The sequence below is a fragment of the Macaca mulatta genome, chromosome 20 (assembly GCF_049350105.2).
Source record: "Macaca mulatta isolate MMU2019108-1 chromosome 20, T2T-MMU8v2.0, whole genome shotgun sequence".
Taxonomy (NCBI): Eukaryota; Metazoa; Chordata; class Mammalia; order Primates; family Cercopithecidae; genus Macaca; species Macaca mulatta.
Window position 1 is genome coordinate 1,547,486 of NC_133425.1, and position 23,539 is coordinate 1,571,024.

The following is a 23,539-nucleotide window of genomic DNA, read 5'->3' on the forward strand; positions in this document are numbered from 1 at the left end:
AACGCACCAAAGAACTCACTAATGAGACTCGCTAGTTACTGCTCAACACGATCAGCTATGAAACTGAAGACCTCTTTCCTCTGCTCAGCATAAACACTGAACATTTAAACCAGTTCTGTGCCACTGGTTCTGGCAGTGAACATTTAAACCACTTCTGTGCTGCTCACTGCCAGACTTCTTAAATGTCGCAAAAGTCTCTTCAGAGCCTGGAACTGTACAAATGGCTTCACATCACATTTTTAGGTTCACAAGGATCTGATGAGAAACACTTTATGTAATGAAGAGTGGTAACATTTAAAAAGTAGAACAAAAATTATTTTATGCTTTCCTCCCCAGGAGACACTAGCCCCCTCACTCCAGCCTTGACCCCTGGAGCAGAAGCCCCCAGAAATTTATCAGTTCCAAAGAAGAGCCAATGACCTTTCACAAGCTCAGATATCTACGACTGCAACAAACATTTAGAAGTGGTAATTCCCAACAAATTGCAGGCAATTTAGAGTCATTTGCCAAGATGCAATCTGCCCTATTGCTCCAGGGTCTTTACGAAGGCCAGCCAGACCACAGCCCTTGCAGACTGCAGGGTGGCAAGTCTCACGCCAGCCTCAGAGCCTCCTCAGCAGAAGTCTGAATCCATAATTTACCCAGAACCAGGCTGCCGGCTTACAGTCATGGTCCCTGAATCCTGCATAAAACTCACCCAAACGAGACCAGTTCTCAGTGCTGAAGCTACAAGATGAAAATGATAACTTCTGAAAGCCACGTCTTATTAAAAATTAAAACACCTGATACTTATGAATCTAGTTAAGATAAAAATTTTGTACATGAAGCACTCTGATTTGTTCCCTTGAAGTAATTTAGAAACTGCAAGTTCCAAGCTGGGTCTACCCTTTTTGTGACATTGTCAGGGATCCTGGAACCCTTCCCTGGGCTGACAGCTCATGGACGTCCCTTACACTCCAAAGCAGCTGTGTCTAGTTTCCTTGACTCTGAGTGTGCAGCAGGAAGAAGCCTCTGTCTGGAGAGAAACACTCTGAGGCAGAAATAGAAAATCTTTAATTTTATGAGATATTTAACTTTTTTCTACTTCTTTTAAAAGGAGTTTCACTTCACCCAAATGAACTAAACGCAACCAACTCATGAGAATCTACCAAACACTCCGATCGGCGTACAGAATGCACAGCAGTAAGCGGACGCATAACAAAATCAAAACAAAAACGGCCTGGACTGCTTTTATTTGCAAACTTTTTTGTTCGCCATGGAAATGCTTTATCTTTATGGTATCTTCAACATAACTTCACACTGCACCATGAAGCTATAAATTCCAAAGCTAATGGAATCTCTAAGCAAAGGTGCAAGCCTGACACTGCATGAGGGGCCCTTACCCCAGTGCCTCTACTTACGTCACCCTCAGATCTCCACACAGGTGCACCTCAGCCACTGGTCTGACCCCCAGCCTCGCTGAGCCCCTGCTCAAAAGTGCCGTTTCCAGGCCTGTGGGTTCCAGAGACAGAGGTGACTAAGGGCCTGACCCTGACTACAGCAGATGGGAAGTTACTTAATCTTCCAGGGCCTCAGTTTCCACATGGATGGCATGACACTCCCACACCTCGCTAGGGGCTCACGGATGGCCTGATGCCTGAGACAGGCAGCGCGAGAATCCACAGGTTGGCAGCCTTCAGCAGCGAAAATGGTCCCTGACAGTCCTCTGTTCACAACTCCTGCAGATGGTGGTGGACCAGCAACAAACAAGGGCCCCACGGTCCAAGAACAGTTTAGAGAACTCGCGGCGGCAACATCACAACCACAAGTAAAGCATATTTAACTTCTAGAAACAGGATATAAAACCTGCAGCCAGGCCGGGCGCGGTGGGTTATGCCTGTAATTCCAGCACTTTGAGAGGCCGAGGCAGGTGGATCACAAGGTCAGGAGATGGAGACCATCCTGGCTAACACAGTGAAACCTCATCTCTACTAAAAATGCGAAACAATTAGCCGGGCGTGGTGGGGGGGCGCCTGTAGTCCCAGCTACTCGGGAGGCTGAGGCAGGAGAATGGCGTGAACCCAGGAGGCGGAGCTTGAAGTGAGCCAAGATCACGCCTCTCCACTCCAGCCTGGGTGACAAAGCGAGACTCCGTCTCAAAAAAAAAAGACCTGCAGCCAGGCACCATGGCTCACACCTTTAATTCCAATGCATTGGGAGGCCAAGGCAGGAGAATTGTTTGAGGACAGGGGTTCGAGACCAGCCTAGGCAACACAAAAGAACCTATCTCTACAAAAAAAAAAAAAAAAAATTAGCCAGGGCCAGGAGCACTGGTTCACGCCTGTAATCCCAGCACTTTGGGAGGCAGAGGCAGGCAGATCACCTGAGGTCACGAGTTCGAGACCAGCCTGGCCAACATGGTGAAACCCCCTCTCTAGTTGAGGCTGAAGTGAACAGTGGTCACACCACTGCACTCCAGCCTGGGTGACAGAAATAATAAATAATAAATAATAATTGAATAAAAAAATAAAATAAAAATTAAAAATAATGAAAGAAATTAAAATAATAAAAATTTTAAAAAACAGGCCAGGTGCGGTGGCTCACATGCCTATAATCCCAGCACTGTGGGAGGCTGAGGCAGGCAGATTACCTGAGGTCAGGGGTTCGAGACCAGCCTGGCCAACATAGTGAAACCCCATCTCTACTAAAAATACAAAAATTAGGCAGGCATGGTGACACACGCCTGTAATCCCAACTACTCAGAAGGCTGAGGCAAGAGAATTGCTTGAGCACAGGAGACAGAGGTTGCACTGAGCTGAGATTGTGCCACTGCACTCCAGCCTGGCCAACAGAGAGAGACTCTGTCTCAAAACAAACAAACAAACAAACAAATAAATAAATAATAAATTACCCAGGCACAGTGAGGCACACCTGTGGTCCCAGCTACTCAGGAGGCTAAGGTGGGATAATTTCTTGAGCCCAAGAGGTTGAGGCTGCAGTGAGCTGAGATCACACCACTGCACTCCAGCCTGGAATGACAGAGCAAGACTGTCTCAAGAAAAAAAAAAATTACAGTTAACATCTTAACATCTCCAGAAAAATTTTTAAACGTTGATATACATATATTAAAAAAGGATAAATTTTTGAGTGTATATTCAGAAAGCAAAGGCAGAAAAAAAGTATTGAAAAGCTACGAAAACACAACAAAAAGAAATGCAAAATATGTGAAAGATTTTAAATTTAAAGGATCACTCTAAATGGTCCAAAATCTAAATAAGATCTCAAAAAAGTTCTAAAACGAGAAATGGTCAAGATGGAAGAGAAGAAATTATCAAAGAAATAACATCTCTGGTCAGATGCAATCAATGGCTCACACCTGAAATCTCAACTCTCTGAAAGCGCAAGGTAGGAGGACCGCTCAAGGCCAGGAGCTTGAGACCAGCCTGGGCAACATAGGGAGACCTTGTCTCTACAAAAAACTGTAAAAAAATTAGCAAGGTGGGCCGGGTGCGATGGCACACACCTGTAATCCCAGCACTTTGGGAGGCTGAGGCGGGCGGATCACCTGAGGTCGGGAGATTGAGACCAGCCTAACCAACGTGGAGAAACCCCATCTCTACTAAAAATACAAAATTAGCTGGGCATGGTGGTGCATGCCTGTAATCCCACCTACTCAGGAGGCTGAGGCAGGAGAATCGCTTGAACCCAGGAGGCAGCAGTTGCGGTGAGCTGAGATCGCACCATTGCACCCCAGTCTGGGTAACAAGAGCAAAATTCCGTCTCGGGGGGAAAAAAAAAATTAGTGGGGTGTGCTAGTGCCTGTAGTCCCAGCTACTCTGGAGGCTGATGCAGGAGGATTGCTTGAGCCTTTTTTTCCAGATCTACCTCAGAAAAAAAAGAAAAGAAACAAATAGCATTTTTAAAGTCCAGAATTAAAGGACAAGTTTCTTCAGCACAACGAAAGAAAAAAGCCCCAAGCAAAACACAATATTATGAAATAACACTGTTGATAAAGAAAACATCCAAAAAATGTCTGAAGAGAAGAAAAAAAGCCCCATCCACACCGTATGAAGAGAATGGAGTCAGACCTTTCCAGTGCAGCTCAGAAAAACAGAAGGTGATGGTGTAATTCCTCCAGATCTCTGGGGAGGTGCCTGCCACCCAACCTAAATTGTAAACCCAACTCATCTCTCCCTCAAGTTATTTTGGCATGAGCACATAATACCAGTACCACAGCACACCAGTACCACAGCACCCAGTACCATGGTACCACAGCACCCAGGTACCATAGCATGCCAATAACACAGCACCCAATACATACCATGCCAATAACACAGCACCCAGTACCACAGCACACCAATAACACAGCACGCAGTACCACGGCACCCAGTACCATAGCATGCCAATAACACAGCACCCAGTACCACATTACACCAATAACACAACACCCAGTACCACGGCATGCTAATAACAGCACCCAGTACTACAGCACCCAGTACAATGGCATGGTAATTACAGAGCACCCAGTACCATGGCACACCAATAACACAGCACCCAGTACCACAGCATGCCAATAACACAGCACCCAGTACCATGGCATGCCAAAAACACAGCACCCAGTACCACAGCATGACAATAACACAGCACCCAGTACCATGGCACGCCAATAATGCAGCATCCAGTACCGCAGCATGCTAATTACACAGCACCCAGTACCACAGCACACCAATAACACAGCACCCAGTACCATAGCATGCCAGTAACACAGCACCCAGTACCACAGCATGCCAGTAACACAGCACCCAATACCACGGCATGCCAATAACACAGCACCCAGTACCACGACATGCCAAAAACACAGCATCCAGTACCATGGCACACTAATTACACAGCACTCAGTACCATGGCACACTAATAACACAGTACCCAGTACCATAGCACGCTAATTACACACCACCCCGTACCATGGCAAACTAATAACACAGCACCCAGTACCACGGCACGCCAATAACACAGCACCCAGTACCACAGCACACCAGTAACACAGCACCCAGTACCACTTCATGCCAATAACACAGCACCCAGTACCACAGCACACCAACAACACAGCACCCAGTACCACTGCATGCCAATAACACAGCACCCAGTACCACAGCACGCCAATAACACAGCACCCAATACCACAGCATGCCAATAACACAGCACCCAGTACCATGGCACCCAATAACACAACACCCAGTATCACAGCACCCAATAACAGCACCCAGTACCACTGCGCCCAGTTACAAAGCATGCCACTACCACACACACCAGTGCCACGGCACCCAGTCACCACAGGATGCCTAAAGAGTAACTGTTTCAACCAGAGTGGGAATATGGAAGGCTTCAGAACACATGTCTTCCAGAGAAAAAATACTTTATTTAACAGGTTTTACAGTGAGGAGAAGAATATTCACAACCACTCTACTGAGCTGAAGAAAATGGGAAGATTTAAGTTGGAAAGTAAAATATTTAATCAAATGAAAAAAACAGCAATTATTAACTCAAAAACAAACACACAAAATTGTACAGGAAACAAAATGGCTGGGCACAGTGGCTCACACCTATAATCCTAGCACTTTGGGAGGCCGAGGCAGGCGGATCACTTGAGGTCAAGAGTTCAAGACCAGCCTGGCCGACATGGTAAAACCTGGTCTCTGCTAAAAATACAAAAATTAGCTGTGCATGGTGACGCACGCCTGTAATCCCAGCTACCTGGGAGGCTGAGGCAGGAGAATTGCTTGAACCCAGGAGGCAGAGGTTGCAGTGAGCCAAGATCATGCCATTGCACTCCAGCCTAGGGGACAAAAGCAAAACTCTTGGCTCACAAGTGAAAGCACCAAGCCCTGGTGCATGAACACCTCAGGGTAGGAGTGAGACAGGAGAGCAGCAGAGTTCTCAAAGAGCCAGTGGACACATAGCAGTAAGCACATTACTCAGAAAAGGCACTAAGGACCGAACTGTGTCCCCCAATTAATACGTGTCAGCCCTGACCACCACATGGCTGTGCTTGAAATAAGGAAGTGTTATTGTTAGATGAGATCGTAAAGGTAGGGCCCTGACCCAAGAGGGCTGGTGTCCCTAAAAGAACAGCTGGACGCAGTGCCTCACACCTGTAATCCCAGTACTTTGGGAGGCCAATGTGGGCAGATCACGAGGTCAGTCCAGGACCAGCCTGGCCAACATGGTGAAACCTCAGCTCTACTAAAAATACAAAAATTAGCCAGGCGTGGTGGTGCATGTCTATAATCCCAGCTACTCAGGAGGCTAAGGCAGGAGAATCATTTGAACCTAGGAGGCGGAGGTTGCAGTGAGCCGAGGTTGCACCACTGCACTCCAGTCTGGGCAACAGAGCAAGACTCTGCCTCAAGAAAAAAAAAAAATAGGCCGGGCGCGGTGGCTCAAGCCTGTAATCCCAGCACTTTGGGAGGCCGAGACCGGTGGATCACGAGGTCAGGAGATCGAGACTATCCTGGCTAACATGGTGAAACCCCGTCTCTACTAAAAATACAAAAAACTAGCCGGGCGTGGTGGCGGGCGCCTGTAGTCTCAGCTACTTGGGAGGCTGAGGCGGGAGAATGGCGTGAACCCGGGAGGCGGAGCTTGCAGTGAGCCGAGATCACGCCACTGCACTCCAGCCTGGGAGACACAGCGAGACTCCGTCTCAAAAAAAAAAAAAAAAAAGAAAAAAAAAATATATAATAAATAAATACAAAAACTTAACCAGGTGTGAGCTGGCACGGTGGCTCACGCCTGTAATCCCAGCACTTTAGGAGGCCGAGGCGGGTGGATCACGAGGTCAGGAGAACGAGACCATCCTGGCCAACACGGTGAAACCCTGTCTCTACTAAAAACACAAAAAAATTAGCCGGGCATGGTGGTGGGCGCCTGTAGTCCCAGCAACTTGGGAGGCTGAGGCAGGAGAATGGCGTGAAGCCGGAAGGCAGAGCTCGCAGTGAGGGTAGATCGCGCCACTGCACTCCAGCCTGGGCGACAGAGCGAGACTCTGTCTCAAAAAAAAAAAAAAAACCGGCCGGGCGCGGTGGCTCAAGCCTGTAATCCCAGCACTTTGGGAGGCCGAGGCGGGCGGATCACGAGGTCAGGAGATCGAGACCATCCTGGCTAACATGGTGAAACCCCGTCTCCACTAAAAATACAAAAAAATTAGCCGGGCGTGGTGGCGGCGCCTGTAGTCCCAGCTACTCGGGAGGCTGAGGCAGGAGAATGGCGGGAACCCGGGAGGCGGAGCTTGCAATGAGCCGAGATCGCGCCACTGCACTCCAGCCTGGGCGACAGAGCGAGACTCTGCCTCAAAAAAAAAAAAAAAAAAAAAAAAAAAAAAAAAACCAACAACAACCAGGTGTGGTGGTGGGCGCCTGTAATCCCAGCTACTGGGGAGGCTGAGGGAGGAGGATCTCTTGAGCCTGGCAGGGAGAGGTTGCAGTGAGCTGAGATCACACCACTGCACTCCAGCCTGGGTGACAGAGCAAGACCCCATCTCAAAAAAAAGAAAAAAAAAAAAAAGACACATTTACTTGTATCCTTTTTATTTTTATTTATTTTTATTTTTTTTTTTGAGACGGAGTCTTGCTCTGTTGCCCAGGCCGGAGTGCAGTGGCCGGATCTCAGCTCACTGTAAGCTCCACCTCCCGGGTTTACGCCATTCTCCTGCCTCAGCCTCTCGAGTAGCTGGGACTACAGGCGCCTGCCACCTCGCCCGGCTAGTTTTTTGTATTTTTTTTAGTAGAGACGGGGTTTCACCATGTTAGCCAGGATGGTCTCGATCTCCTGACCTTGTGATCCGCCCGTCTCGGCCTCCCAAAGTGCTGGGATTACAGGCTTGAGCCACCGCGCCCAGCCTGTATCCTTTTTAAAGAAAAAATGTGCAACTGGGCGCGGTGGCTCATGCCTGTAATCCCAGCACTTTGGGAGGCCGAGGCGGGCGGATCACAAGGTCAGGAGATGGAGACCATCCTGGCCAACATGGGGAAACCCCGTCTCTACTAAAAATACAAAAAATTAGCCGGGTGTGGTGGTGGACGCCTGTAGTCCCATCTACTTGGGAGGTTGAGGCAGAAGAATGGCATGAATCCAGGAGGCGGAGCTTGCAGTGAGCCAAGATCGCGCCACTACACTCCAGTGACAGAGCGAGACTCCATCTCAAAATAAAAATATGCAGCTGTTTTGAATAGCTGCATATTGTAAAGCTTTTATTCTTTTAATAATATACTTTCTAATTACAAACATGGTGTTATAGGAATTCGGAAAATACAGAAAAACAAAAAGAAAAAAATTAGAAGCCCACATATCCAACTGTACAGAAAAAAATACCTGTGTAACCAACCAGCCTGCCACTGGGTATTCAAGTCATCCTATTTGCTAGAATATTACAAGCAGCACTCCTTAGGATTATTTTAAATGTTTGTTTAGGAGCAGACACCAATCCCATAGACTAACAGGTGAGTTGGTAAAGATCCAGAGTGGGTCAAAACCAAAACAAAGGGGGTAGGGGGAAGGGACAGCATTAGGAGATATACCTAATGTAAATGACGAGTCAATGGGTGCAGCACACCAACATGGCACATGTATATATAGGTAACAAACCTGCACATTGTGCACATGTACCCCAGAACTTAAATTAAAAAAAAAAAAAAAAAGCACTGGAGCAACCTCAAAGGAAGCAGGAGGGTGAGTGCCACGAGCAGGGCCCAGGACCAAGCAGCCCACTGCAGCTCACAGCAAGGACAGCGCCTGCCCGGACACCCAGACGCCCAGTCACCCGGCCACCTGGCCACCCAGCCACCCCCTGAGCCAAGAGCTGAGCCCATTTGCCAGGAGATGCCTCAACGGATCACGAAGGAAGCCCGTGGGCCGAGGTTGCAATCCACACAAGCCAGCGTCCAACTCCGGACAGGGCCCAGGGTCCTTGCTGGAGGAGAAGGGGCATGGAGTCTAGGCCCTATGCGAACTCAGCCTGGCGTGCGGCCTCCGGACGCCATAGCAGCATGGCAGATCTGTGTCTGCTGTAATAGAGTCCCATGACCAGTCTCCATCTCTGAGGGAATGGAGAGACCAAACACTTTGAGGAACTAATGGATTCTGAGAGGACCCCATGACACGGGGACACTGAGGCAAAGCTGCTTCCCTCCACACGCACAAGTAGACAGCGGAGGGGCCCAAGAAAGAGCCAACAGGTGGCCTTCCCTCCCTGACAGCCACCATGGCCCAGCCTGGCCCCCACCTCTGATAACTGCAGGGTATGCTGCTACAAACGACGTCTGCGTTTGACAAGGACGAGCAGAACCGGAGCATGTGCATCAGTTCAGATCTGTGACACTGGTGCAAAATGTGAGAATGGGCTGGGGTGCCAGTCACGGCTACAGCTCAGTTCCAACAAGGACCACACGGGCCCACAGGGACACTTGCCCCAAGCCCTCCCAGAAACAGCTGCTGCAGGTCTACACCGGCACCAGGGCCAGGAACACAGTCTCATCAGCACGTCTGCCACTGGCTGCCTGCAAAGTGCTTCCCTTTCACAACCCACCCACACAACTCAGGACGGAGGTCCACCCAGGCAAAGGGGCCTCTCGGTTCCAGAATCCTTTGGCCTGACAGGCAACTACAGATACTTTCGTGGACTCTGCTGAAACCTGTCAGTGACTATGGAGCTTTACATGACTGAAGAAGAGAAAAAATATGTTTGGAGTCCTCGCCTACTGACAGGTGCATAAACATACAGGATGGACTGGGCACAGTGGCTCACGCCTATAATTCCAGCACTTTGGGAGGCCGAGGTGGGTGGACCACTTGAGATCAGGAGTTCAAGACCAGCCTGGCCAACATGGCGAAACCCCGTCTCTACTAAAAATACAAAAAGTAGCCAGGCATGGTGGCACGCACCTGTAATCCCAGCTACTAGGGAGGCTGAGACTGGAGAAACTGGGAGGCAGAGGTTGCAGTAAGCTGACATCACGCCATTGCACTCCAGCCTGGGCAACAAGAGTGAAACTCCATCTTGGGGAAAAAAAAAAAAAAAGTGGGCTGCAAGCTGGTGCTGTGGTGACAGAGTCCAGCAGAGCCCAGCAGAGTCTGGGATTACAGGCGTGAGCCACCGTGCCCGGCCAGGAATCATTTTCAAAGTTTTCCTTGGACATCCACAAACAAAAAAATTTATCTTTGGGCCAGGCATGGTGGTTCACACCTGCAACCCTTGCACTTTGGGAGGCCGAGGCGGGCAGATCACTTGAGGTCAGGAGTTCAAAACCAGCCAGCCTGGTCTCAAAAAAAAAAAAAAACAAAACGCTGAGCAAGGTGGCTCACGCCTGTAATCCCAGCACTTTGGGAGGCTGAGGTGGGTGGATCACAAGGTCAAGAGATCGAGACCATCCTGGCTAACACGGTGAAACCTCGTCTCTACTAAAAAATTAGCCGAGCGTGGTGGCGTGGGTCTGTAGTTTCAGCTACTGAGGAGGCTAAGGCAGGAAAATCTCTTGAACCCAGAAGATGGAGGTTGCAGTGAGCTGAGATCGTGCCACTGCACTCCAGCCTGGGCGACAGACCAAGACTCCCTCTCAAAAAAAAAAAAAATTAGCCGGGCGTGGTGGCAGGTGCCTGTAATCTCAGCTACTGGGGAGGTTGTGGCAGGAGAACTGCTTGAACCCCGGAGGTGGAGGCTGCAGTGAGCCGAGATGGTGCCACTACACTCCAGTCTGGGTGACAGAGCAAGACTGTCTTAAAAAAAACAAACAAAAAAATTCTCTTTAGATCTGCTCAAACAGGGGAAGCAAATACCCCAAAGGAGACTAGAAAGCCCCACACCCAGGCAAGCAGAGCCCACACCAGGGGCAGTATGGCTCACAAGCACCTCTGCCCCCTGCACCACAGCAGAGGTCCCCTTAACAAGACAAGCCTGGGGCAGCCCTACCCCGGACCACCCCCTTTGCACAGGAAGCAGAGTCCACCCTTGCAACACAGCCCCTCTGAGGCCAGGCATCTTCCGCAGCACCACCGCCTGAGGTCCAGCTGACACGGAAACCCAAAACCAGTCCACCACACACAACTCTGTACACATTTTGGTCCCTTTCTTTTCTTTTCTTTTTTTAAACCATTTCTTCTCTTAAACTTTTACGCCATTACCAGAAACACAGTCAATAAACTAATGAGCAGGTCAGATGGTTCCTTAGGCACCACTGTGGGAACCTGAACAGCAGGGGCTGGCTGCCCACCTTGGAAAGACCCAATGGTCCTCTGAGCAGCTCCATGAACCAGGAGCCCAAGACAAGCTACCATGTTGCTCCTGCTGTGGACACATCTGTCGTCCATTCTCTGGCCACGGCCACATTGACCAGCCCTATCCACAACTGTCTCACTGGACTGGCCCAGGAAGACACACAAAAATATCTAGGAAGACCCTGTCCCCAGCCAGCAAGGAAGGTCAGGGCAGTCAACAGAAGAGGCCAGCGGCGAGGGGACTGTGAGCCTGACCAACTGGACCTGGCAGGGGCGTGCAAGGCCAGCCCTGAAGGCCACCTGGTGGGCCAAGCCACCCTGAAGGGGAGCAGAGCCTGAGCCCGCCAGCCAGGGAGTGCAGGCCCTGGGCTCCCCGCCCGACCACTCGGTCAACAGCAGAACCTGCCTGCTGATCCACACAGCTGAAATGACACGTGAACCAGTCAACTCTGTTCAAAGTTCCACTGACAATGGGAACAAAGACCTGAGGGTGCAGAAGGTGTTCCCACAGAAGCAGAACAGGGGAGCCAGGGAAGAACCCCAGGAAACCCTGGCCCAGGAGCTTAAAATGACAGCGGGTAAGTGGGACAAACACAGAGAAGGGCTAGGAATGGAGCTCTTTCCTAGTTTGAGACAAAGACCTAAGCAAAACACATCACTTTCCTCAAATCAAGTATGTAAAACCACTACGCGGCTCACACACGGACCAACAAGGACCCACACCCAGGCCTCCCAAAGGGAAACTGGACGCCTGTGGCCGTGCTGGACCACAGCAGCCCCACCGCAGGGGATGAGGGACTGTGGCAGAGACACAGGCAAAGCAGCCCCCAGGACAGAGGGGTCAGCATCCAAGGCCTGGCCCTCCTGACACATTCCTCCACGCAGATTCCACCCCAGGACGACTAACCGGCTCTCCACGGGAAATGCATCCCCTAACACGTGAGGCCCAAGCTTCTGGCCCAGTTGTGGTAGCTGCCCGTTCAGTACCCACTCTCCTCCTCCCTTTGCGTTACCCGCTGCCTTCCTTTGGAGGACCACCCCCGGCTCCCCACTGGGGAGCAGGCGTCTGTCTGGGTGGAGCACCCCACTTTCCTTCAGGAATGGCCCTGCTGCGCAGCCCCCCGTGCATACACCATGACTGTGCTGAGACAGAGAGGACACAGCGGCACACGTGCCCTCCTCAGAGCAATGGCAGGCCCGTCCTTCAGAGCTGCGAGAAGCATCTGCAAACAAGGGAGCCCGGAGCCCAAGGTCACTGCAGCAGCCACCTCCAACACAAAAGCCCACAAAGCCGCCCACCAGGCAGGCAAAGTCAGACTGGCACAAAGCGAAGGTGCCAGGCCCTGACTGAGGCACACCCAAGGCTCTGCCCCAACAGCGCCCTTCAGGGTTGCGCCCAGGTGGGTGGCTTTCCACGACTTCCAACTTAGTGCACCCTCACCCGCCCCTGGCAGGACAGAATGTTCCAAACGTGAGGAACACAGCCTGGACTTCATGCCCTGTCCGTGCTAACAGGCAACCACTCCAACATCAGAGATCTTCAAACCACAGGCTGCACCACGGGCCACCTCCCACAGAGAGGATTCAACTGCAGACAGGACTCCCAAGCTCCAGGGTCCTCTGCCACCAGCAGCCCCACAGCAGGCAAGTCAGCACCCAAACTGTGTAGACACAGCTACACAAAATTAGACAGGAAAAGCCAATGTCTTCCACTAATTTTATAGCAAAGGTTGCTTATTACAAATACAGCAAACTAAGGACAGACGGCAAAGCTACTGCTCGCAGCCAAGAACTGAGACTGGCTGGGAGGGAAGCACTGCGGTTCTAACAGTGGAAATCAGAACGGAGCTCATCTTCTTCCTGCAGCCCAGCCCTCAACTTCAGTCCCATCTTAAAAATAACCAGCCGGGGCGCAGTGGCTCACACCTGGAATCCCAGTGCTTTGGGAGGCTGAGGCGGGCGGATCTCCTGAGGACAGGAGCTCGAGACCAGACTGGCCAACGTGGTGAAAGCCCGTCTCTACCAAAAATACAAAAAATTAGCTGGGCATGGTAGCTCACACCTGTAATCCCAGCTACTCAGGAGGCTGAGGCAGGATAATCACTTGAACCCGGGAGGCAGAGGTTTCAGTAAGCTGAGATTGGACTATTGCACTCCAGCCCGGGCGACAAAGTGAGACTCCATCTCAAACAAAAAAACAAACAAAAATAACCAGCCAGGTGCAGTGGCTCATGCCTGTAATGCCCACACTTTGGAAAGCTGAGATCACTGGAGTCCAAGAGCTCGAGACCAGCCTAGCCAACATGGCGAAACCCTATCTCTACTAAAAATACAAAAATTAGCCAGGCGTGGTAGCACACATCTGTAATCCCAGCTACTCGGGAGGCAAAAGAATCACTTAAACCCAGGAGGCAGAGGTTGCGGTGAGCCGAGATCGTGCTACTGCACTCCAGCCTGTGAGACAAAGTGAGACTCCATTTCAAAAAAAAAGAAAGAAACTCTCAGTTATACCAGCCTTATTCAACAGGATACCTTTACGGCATATTGTGTCCTAAAAGTTTGCTAAATAAATAGCACTTGGCTAAAGACAATGAACAAAAAAGAAAAAAAGGCCGGGGCGTGGTGGCTCATGCCTGTAATCCCAGCACTTTGGGAGGCCGAGGTGGGTGGATCACGAGGTCAGGAGATCGAGACCATCCTGGCTAACACAGTGAAACCCCGTCTCTACTAAAAATACAAAAAATTGGATGGGCGTGGTACTGGGCGCCCGTAGTCCCAGCTACTCAGGAGGCTGGGGGAGGAGAATGGCGTGAACCCAGGAAGCAGAGTTTGCAGTGAGACGAGATGGTGCCACTATACTCTAAGCCTGGGCGATAAAGACTCCATCTCAAAAAAAAAAAAAAAAGGAAAAAAAAATACATTAGATGGACAGTCCATTTTTTTTTTTTTGAGATGGAGTTTCACTCTTGTCCTCTTGTCACAATCAAGACTCACCACAGCCGGCCAGGCGTGGTGGCTCACGCCTGTAATCCCAGCACTTTGGGAGGCTGAGGCAGGCGGATCACCTGAGGTCAGGAGTTTGAGATTAGCCTGGCCAACATGGCGAAACCCCATCTCTACTAAAAATACAAAAATTAGCTGGGCGTGGTGGCAAGCGCCTATAATCCCAGCTACTTGGGAGGCTGAGGCGAGAGAATCGCTTGAACCTGGAAGGTGGTAGTTGCAGTGAGCCGAGATCGTGCCACTGCACTCCAGCCTGGGTGACAGAGTGAGACTCCATCTCAAAATAAAAAAAAGACTCACCACAACCTCCACCTCCCAGGTTCAAGTGATTGTCCTGCCTCAGTCTCCCGAGTAGCTGGGATTACAGGCATGCAACACTGCACCCATCTAATTGTTGTATTTTTAGTAGAGATGGGGTTTCACCACATTGGCCAGGATGGTCTCGAACTCCCAACCTCAGGTGATCTGCCCACCTAGGCCTCCCAAAGTGCTGGGATTACAGGAGTGAGTCACCACACCCAGTCGACAGTCCGTCTTAAATCGTATCACTTAGACTAAAGGGGTTTAACCTTAGAAATGTTTAATCCTGTGTTTATGAGCCAGCAGCGGATTTCTGTGTCACAGTAAGCTTGAAGAACTGATGCGAGTTTTTAATAACTCCTCGGGAGAGTCCCAGCACGTGGGGCTGTGCTTTCGGAGTCTTGATTAAATCAACAGGGGTCGAATGAATTCCAGGCTTTCAAAGTTACACAGGCCGGAGCTTCCGGTCACCAGCTCTAGGGAAAGAGTGGGAAATGTATGTGCTCTGTTCACAAGCACAACAGATGCCAGCCCAAAAGTCAAATAAACCTCCAGGAACCACGCAGGGATCACAGGGAAGGAAGAATAAAGAAACAGGTTTCAAGGCTGAGCACCACTCTGCTCCGTCCCAGGCAGCACACACACCCCACATGCCCAGCGAGGATCGCCTCAGGGCCCACGCTGCTGTGGACTACACAACACCACCAACAGATTTTGTTGGCAGGAAAAAAGGCCCAATCCTGGAATGCCCACCACAGCCACAAGAAGTTTTCAAAGTACTATGACCATTCCCCACACGTAAAACATCCCCCCTACTATTTCTCAGCCTCTAGGAAGAAGCTTAGAAGATCATTATAAAAGCAACAATCTGGCCGGGCGCGGCGGCTCACGCCTGTAATCCCAGCAGTTTGGGAGGCCGAGGCGGGTGGATCACCTGAGGTCGGGAGTTCGAGACCAGTCTGGCCAACGTGGAGAAACCCCGTCTCTACTAAAAATGCAAAATTAGCCGGGCGTGGTGGCACATGCCTGTAATCCCAGCTACTTAAGAGGCTGAGGCAGGAGAATCGTTCAAACCCAGGAAGAGAAAGTTGCAGTGAGCCGAGATTGTGCCACTGCACTCCAGCCTGGGCAACAAGAGTGAAACTCTGTCTCAAAAAAAAAAAAAAAAAAGCAAGAATCCAATCATCCAAGTATTGATGCCCTGAAACGTCCACTCCTCCCTTTATTAAGCGCAAAGGACCATGTCTACCGGATAGATCCAGATCCTATTTAAGAGAGTACAGACTCTACTGATGAAGGGTAAAGTTTACATGTCATCGTGACTTTGAAGAATTCCGAGGTTCCTAATGACTCATAAAGTCATCTATTTTAGTCTGGTCTGTTCTCAGTAAAAGTACTCTCAACATTACAAATATACAAAAGTATCTAATGACAAATGCAAAAGTATCACGAATAAGAACAGAACCAAAATTCAACCCCAACTGCAGCAGGACATCCAGTGTGGGTTCACGCCCGCCTCATCAGCACCTTTCTCTGGCTTGTTCTCCAGCTCTCGGAGGTGAGTACAGAAAGCAGGACGCTTGGCGTCGGACTCACCTGAACTCTCTGCCTTCGCTGTACCGTCTACTGGAGGAGGCCCTCGGGGCAGCTGTCTCCAGGAGCAGCTTCTGAGGGAGTCTTCCGGGAGGAGCAGCGTCTCTGCCATCGTCCTCGTCCATGTCCTGGTCACATTTCCATTCCTCATCTTCATTTAAAGTCGGCAGGTATCCAGATATGCCCTTCCCTGTCCCTGACCCAGAGCTCTGGTCACTACAGACTTTCGGGCTCTCCGAGCCTGTCCTCGTATATTCCAAATAAATATCAGACTTAAGGAAAGAGGGGTAGGTGTTTTCCTCCATAGTGGCCTGGATTTCTGTCTGGGCCTGGTCAAACATGGCAGGATCGATCAGCTGCTTCATGATGCAGCCCTTTATGAAGCTCTTGGTGGCTGGCTTGGTCTGCCGGGACACGATGCCATTGTTATCAAGGATGTACTTTCGATAGATGGCTCTCGCCAGCTTCAGCCTCTTTTCCTCGTTCGAGTCACAGGGCTCCAGCTTCCTGAAGCCAGTGCAGGCAAACCAGAAGTCCAGCAAATCGGCACAGCCCTCCTGCTTCAGGAAAGTCCTGAATAGGCTTATCCCATCTTGGTCATCCAGCAGGGAGTGCAGTGACTCAGCCCACTTCAAGTATGGTGGGGTGGGGGAGGCACTGCCCTCAGGCTCATACCCCAGGTCCAGATCCGAGCGCCTCGGAGTGGCCGTCGAAGTCTCAGCTTTAATGCCAACACCTTTCCCAGAGCAGAAACTGTAGCTGGCGGGCCTCGGGTCTGTGGACACCAGTTCTCCCTCCTCACCAGGCACTGGGGGTCGGGGAGCATCTTCGGTGAAACTTGCTCCGAGGTCCAAGGGGAAACCCTGCTCTTGGATATTCATTTTGGGACTCTGCGTCAATGAACAATGAGCGCTGCACCCTAATACATCAGTACTTACAGCTCCAAAGTGAATCAATCTGTCCTGTTGAAACCATTAAGAGGACAAGGATTAGGAAAGGTGGGTCCATGAAACACGACCAGAGGTTTTCTCAAGACAAGACTCACGATGATGCCCTCCCGCTCAAACTCAAAGCAAGAAACTCAGTTTAAATGTTCAGTCGAGCTATATTTTGGCTACAAGCATAGTTCCACTTTAAAACAATTTCTGGAAACTTTTACAACTACAGGAATGCCTCTCATGCTAAGAAGGGATGCCCAGGACACGGGAATGCCACTCCCCACAAGTCTCACTGCATGAACATCACGGAGGCTGGCAGCTTGAGCACCTCCCACCTCAGCTGCAGAGCTGAGTGACAGGGAAGACAGGAAGGCCGGAGGCAGGAAAGCTGCCTCTAGTCCTGGCTATGTGTATAAACCTGAGTGAGGGCTGGACCGTCACAAGTAAGATGGAGACAATCACTCCACCAGCCCCAACAACACTCAGAGAGAAAGGAAGGCGCGCTGCAGCCCCGAAGGTGGTGGGCGTCTTCTGAACCCCACATCCTCCAGGCTCAAGGCCACTGTTTTCCGCCTTTGCGTCACGTCACACGCGGTACACCTTGCAACACATGAGAACACACGGCACGGTGTTCCTCCAACTCTCAACACGCGCCTCAAAGAGAGATAATCATGGGTCACCTTCAGCCCCATCAACCAGGGGATCATGGACACCACCCACGCCCAGAGGCGCTCGGACACCGCCACTGGAGACAATCTTTAATTTTTTAATTTTTTTTTTGAGATGGAGTCTGGCTCTGTCGCCCAGGCTGGAGTGCGGTGGCCGGATCTCAGCTCACTGCAAGCTCCGCCTCCCGGGTTTACGCCATTCTCCTGCCTCTGCCTCCCGAGTAGCTGGGACTACAGGCGCCGCCACCTCGCCCGGCTAGTTTTTTGTATTTTTTAGTAGAGACGGGGTTTCACCGTGTTAGCCAGGATGGCCAGGATGGCCTCGATCTCCTGACCTTGTGATCCGCCCGCCTCGGCCTCCCAAAGTGCTGGGATTACAGGCTTGAGCCACCGCGCCCGGCGGAGACAATCTTAACACGCTCTATCAGAATGCTGCACTTGACTCTTAAAAGCCTCTCTGATGAGGATTCAGATAGCAAATAGTAAATGGGTAACTTAAGGAACAGAGAAGGTACAGAATAAAAGGAAATGCAAATACAGTTTGTAGCTAAGGAAGCTATAGTTCATGTGACTTCACTCCTTAAGCTGAAAACCGAACCACCCACCCTCTTAGACATCAGAGAACTATAGAATTTGCTGCTACTACTGCTGCTGCTGCTACAAGCCTGCAAGGAGTATGCAAAAGAGACTAGGTAAGGGCTCCAACAGAAACCCTGCCATGGTCTGTGGTCCTTCCTGCCACGAACTATAGGAGCCCAGGAGCTCTGGCTATGCCTCTCAACCTGGCCACGCAGGTGACTGCCACACAGCCTGCCATGATGTAAGTGGTCCTGGCTAAAAGGGGCTGGAGAGAGGGCTTTAGAGAAGCATGTTGGGTTCAAAAGCCTGGAGTGCTGAACAAGCCACGGGGAACAAATAAAACCCTAAAACCCAGGACCAACTCAAGGGGGATCTCCCAGCCACCACTCCACACTGCTGTCCCTGGTCTACATGGAATCTGTCCCCCACATCAACTTCCTCACATTGCACACACTTTACCAGCCAACAGCTGCTCCTGGCTGGAAGCAAGAAGGATCCACAGAGCCAGGCATGGTGTCACGCACCTGTAGTCTCAACTACTCAGGAGGCTGAGGCTGGAGGATCCCTTGAGTCCAGGAGTTCAAGACTAACCTGGGCAACATAGTGAGACCCAATCTCTACAAAAAAACTTTCTTAATTAGCCAGGTATGGTGGTGTATGCCTGTAGTCCCAGCTACTTGGAAAGCTGGGGCAAGAGGATCCCTTGACCCCAGGACTTCAAGGGTGCAGTGAGCTATAATCGCATGCCACTGCACTCCAGCCTGGGCAACAGAGCAAGATCCTGTCTCTAAAACAATAAAATAAAATTAGTAAATAAATAAGAAGTACCTATAGATGGAGGATGGGTTGCAACTATGTGCCCCCAGTGACATTTCAGCAGCTAAGGACTTTTTGGGAACGCTGCTGGGTAGTGTGTCATCTTGGTCTCAGCAGGAACACAGCTTCTAAAGGTCAAGGCCCAGTGAGCTGTGCTATCCTGCTGCTCACACACCACTTCAGCGGCAGCCACTCTGTGAGCCCTATCAGCATGGAGGGAGTACCCTAGGTGTGGGCACCTCCACACTAGCTCACGGTCATCTGTCTGGGACGCCGTCACAGGAAAGAAGGCCTGCACCCTGACCACCTGAGCCTTACCGTGATAGATGCGCTGCCATTCACTAGCTTGAATATTCATCAATGAATATTTAATTCATTGATTTTTAATTCAATGATATTTAATTCTTTGATTTAATTCATTGATGTAAAAAAGACAGACATTTGTCACAGATGCCAAACACTGGCTCTCTACAGATGCTGAACTACTGTACTACAGAAAACAGCAGCAAATTCTTCCAAAACTAATGGGTTTTATTGTTTTGGTTTTTTTTGTTATTTTGAGACAGGGTCTCGCTCTGTCGCCCAGGCTGGAGTGCAGTGGGGCGAGTTCAGCTGACTGCAGCCTCAGCTTCCCAGGCTCAAGCAACTCTCCAGCCTCAGCCTCTCATATGGCGGGGACTACAAGCAGGAGCCACCAACGCCCGGCTAATTCTTGTATTTTTTGTAGAGATGGGGTTTCACCATGTTGGGCAGGCTGGTCTCAAACTCTTGAGCTCAAAGCAATCTGCCCATCTCGGCCTCCCAAAGTGTTGGGATTACAGGCCACCTTGCCTGGCCCCAAAACTAATGTTTTAATTCATGTGTGAACCAAGTCCACCTTAATTATTTTAAACTATTTTTCAGAGCCCAGGAGAAAATTTTTTTATAATCATGTGTATTTTGGGCTGTCAACTGACAGAAGACTTTTTGGTGTCCCTGGAAGCACATGAACCCCTCCACAAGTTACTGATGTTGTTAAAACATATCCCAATTCCTGAAATCTCTGGGTTTCCACATGGAAGCACACCAAGCATTTAGTGTACACACACGTAGACACCACACATAAAGCAGTTATGTTTACTCAGGTTAGCATCAAATGCCCGCAAGCACTGAATCTGGCCCACAGCCTGTAGCTACCATCAATAAAGTGAGTCCATAAAATGGGCAGGATGCCTACAAGTCTGATATCGTATTTAAAATTCCCTTTCATCACTGCTTAGGCATATGCCCCAGGCACCATGGCAGCAAACTCAGTGCTACCTACGTGTGTAGGTATTTATTTTACCCAAACTTAACTTTTGAAATTTTGATTTACATGGAGGATGCAAGTAAAACAGCACGACTCTGACATCTTCCCAGCTGTCCACTGATTTAACTCTTGAAGGTTCAGGGCTACTATTTCACATGTAATTTGTTCCCCCATCACTGAAATTCTCAGTGACTAATGTAATCCGAAAAAGTCTGCTTAGCTTTTCTGAAACTAGAAATCCAAGTCAACACCAGCTGAAAATCAAACAAAAACACTGTTTTTCATGCTTTCCCATCCTTGTCCCCGAATGGAGATCTTAAAACTGAAACTGAGGCCAGGTGTGGTGGCTGACCCTTGTAATCCCAGCACTTTGGGAGGCCGAGGTGGGCGGATCACCTGAGGTCAGGAGTTTGAGACCAGCCTGACCCACATGGAGAAACCCCAACTCTACTAAAAATACAAAATTAGTCAGGTTTGGTGGCACATGCCTATAATCCCAGCTACTTGGGAAGGCTGAAGCAGGAGAATCGCTTGAACCTGGGAGGCGGAGATTGCGGTGAGCAGAGATCGCACTATTGCACTGCACCCTTTATCAATTATCTTAGAAGGGGCCAGGCACGGTGGCTCACACCTGTAATCCCAACACTTTGGTAGGCCGAGGTGGGCGGATCACCTGAGGTCAGGAGTTCCAGGCCAGCCTGGTCAATACGGTGAAACCCCGTCTCTACTAAAAATAGAAAAATTAGCCGGGCGTGGTGGCGCATGCCTGTAATCCCAGCTACTCAGGAGGCTGAGGCAGGAAAACTGCTTGAACCCAGGAGGTGGAAGTTGCAGTGAGCCAAGATCGCGCCACTGCACTCCCAGCCTGGGCGACAGTGCGAGACTCCGTCTCAAAAAAAAAAAATTATCTTAGAGGGGGCGGTGGTCACGCATGTAGTCCCAGCACCTTGGCAGGTTGAGGCAGGTGGATCGCTTGAGGCCAAGAGTTCAACAACACTTGCTGGGCAATATAGTGACACCTCATCTCTACAAAAAAAAAAAAAAAAAAAATTACCTTATAGATGGGCTGAGAAAAATCCCTAGAGAACTGACATGTTTTTCTCTACTTTCTTCAATGCCAAGCCGAAAGTTTCACTGCTCAGGCAATGCAGCTCTGGTTTCACTGGGGGCTAAATTCCAAAGTGCCGGGCGGGAGGTAGAATCTAGGAACCACACCCAAGAGAGAGACGAGTGTTTGGGCAGCGAGGCATCAAACCTGGAGGGCACGAACGCCTGAGCACGCGGCTACTCAGGCCGCACCGCGACCTGGACCCGGTACGCGGCCTCGGCGAGGGCGGGCGGGAGTGCCCTCCTCCGGGGCAGCCGGACTCCTGCCGACTTCTGGGAGGCGGGGAGGGCTCCAGGCCCGGCTCTCCCGGAGTTCCCGCACGCGATGCGCGGCCCCTGCAGCTGCTCCGCGCCCCCAGACGCGCCCGAGGCCTCGGAACTCCAAGCGGCCCCCGCGCCGCCGGTCTCGCTGCCCAGGGACACCCCTGCCCCAGCTCCCCGCGCGCCCACCCCCTCGGCCCCACGCGCGTCAGCCACCCGCGCCCCCCGCCGCTTCCGGGTCCCGCCCGCCCGGCCTAGCGCGGCCTAGCCCGCCCCGGCGCCCGGCCCTACTCACCCGCGCGCGGAGGCGGCGGGGCCCCGGGCCCGGCTCCCGGAGCGGCGCGGCGCAGCCCGGCCCATGCGCTCAGCGGCAGCGCGGCGGGCGGGACTCGGCGGGGGCGCGGCCCGGGGCGGCCCCCATCTCGGCGGCTGCGGCTCGGCGGCCCGGGGGCGGACGCGGGGCAGGCCGCGGGGGCGCCGCAGGGGCCCAGCCGCCAGCTCCCACCCGCCCGCTCCGCGTGGACGCGGCTCCGGGTCGACTCCGGCCGGCTCTGGCGGCGGCAGCGGCCACGATTGCCTCCGGAGCCGGAGCCCGAGCCCAGAGCGCCGAAGCCCAGGCCCGAGCGCCCCCGCCGGCGGCGCCCGGAAGTGCGGGGGCGGGGCCGGGGCGCGGGGACGAGGTGAGAGCGCGGGGCGGGGCCTCAGCTCGGGGCGGGGCCGACAGCGAGGGGACGAGGTAAAGAGCGTGGGGCGGGGCTTCAGGCGCGGGGCGTGGCTGAAAGCGCGAGGATAAGGTGAGGAGCGTGGGGCGGGGCAGACAGCGATTGGACAGGTGAGGAGCGCAGGGCGGGGCCCAAGCACGGGCGGGGCCGGAAGCGAGAAGACGAGGTGAAGAGCGCAGGGCGGGGCCTTGGGAGTGGGGCTGCGGCCAGGGAGCAAGGCGGGGCCCGCCTCGAGCCGAAGAGGTAACGAGCGTGGGGCGGAGCCTCGTGCGCGGGGCGGGGCCGGAAGCGAGGACGAGGTGAGAAGCATGGGGCAGGGCCTCTGCGTGAGCGGGAGAGGGGTGTGGTCAGCCCCTGCCGGGGGCGGGGCGCGGCGGGGGCGTGGTCGCGCGGTCTTCCCGAGGGGCGACGCGGAAGCAGAGCCGCGGCGGCTGCGGCTTCCCGGAGTGCGGAGTGGGGGAGGCGCCGCTGCAGGTGCTTGGAATGGCTGCGACCGTGGGGAGCGCTGGGCGGACTGCCCGCCCCGACGGGCGCACGCGGGGCGCAGCCCTTTTCTGCCGCCAGTACATCGGTGGGCATCCAGGGGGCTGCAGGCCTCGGGGCTCCCTGCCCCGCCGGCCCTGGACCGGAGGCCCCCGCGGAGACCGCCACGGCCTGCCAGCCGCCGTGAGGGAAGCAGGCTCCCAGGAGTTGGGTGGTCGGCAGGCAGGGATGGCCAGGTCCCTTGGAAGGTGGCGTGGGCTCCACCCTCCTGAGTCCCCAGGCAGCCGGGACTCACAGCGCCAGGGAACACATTAGGCCCCAATATGTGCTGGCTGTCACCCGGACAGGAGCCACAACCTCCAAGGAGCCCACCGGCTAGGACCCTCTGCCTTGATTTCTCCCAGGCACCATCTAGTATCAGAGAAGGGTTCTCCTTCCCTCCGCTGCCCAGGCCAGCCTGAGAGGAAGGCCATTGGAGTGTCTGAAACCCTGCAGCCCCTCCCCTGGGCTGTCTCCACAGCGGCCCTGCCAAGG

The 23,539-nt window shown here is 52.2% G+C and overlaps 1 protein-coding gene and 1 long non-coding RNA gene across 14 annotated transcripts in view; both read right to left on the reverse strand.

Moving 5' to 3' along the window:
• AXIN1 (axin 1) overlaps nucleotides 1-23,539 on the reverse strand; it is a 76,667-nt gene that overhangs the window by 47,278 nt on the left and 5,850 nt on the right. For 2 of the 13 annotated variants that reach the window (XM_077984815.1, XM_077984810.1), the window contains exons 1-3: nucleotides 22,257-22,370; nucleotides 22,096-22,188; nucleotides 16,147-17,105 (exon numbers count right to left, since the gene is read on the reverse strand). In XM_077984815.1, the coding sequence (XP_077840941.1) occupies nucleotides 16,147-17,024 (878 nt within the window). In that variant the 5' untranslated portion in view covers nucleotides 17,025-17,105; nucleotides 22,096-22,188; nucleotides 22,257-22,370. Of the gene's footprint in view, nucleotides 1-16,146; nucleotides 17,106-21,378; nucleotides 21,459-21,486; nucleotides 21,635-21,687; nucleotides 21,980-22,095; nucleotides 22,371-22,433; nucleotides 22,453-23,539 lie in introns of those variants that run through there. The other 11 variants (XM_077984814.1, XM_077984809.1, XM_077984812.1 and 8 more) reach the window with 10 other exon arrangements.
• Nucleotides 11,099-15,721, reverse strand: LOC144337785 (uncharacterized). The gene is made up of 2 exons (XR_013411292.1): nucleotides 14,634-15,721; nucleotides 11,099-13,321 (listed from the first exon to the last, which is right to left on the reverse strand). It is a non-coding gene; the product is annotated as an uncharacterized LOC144337785 (long non-coding RNA).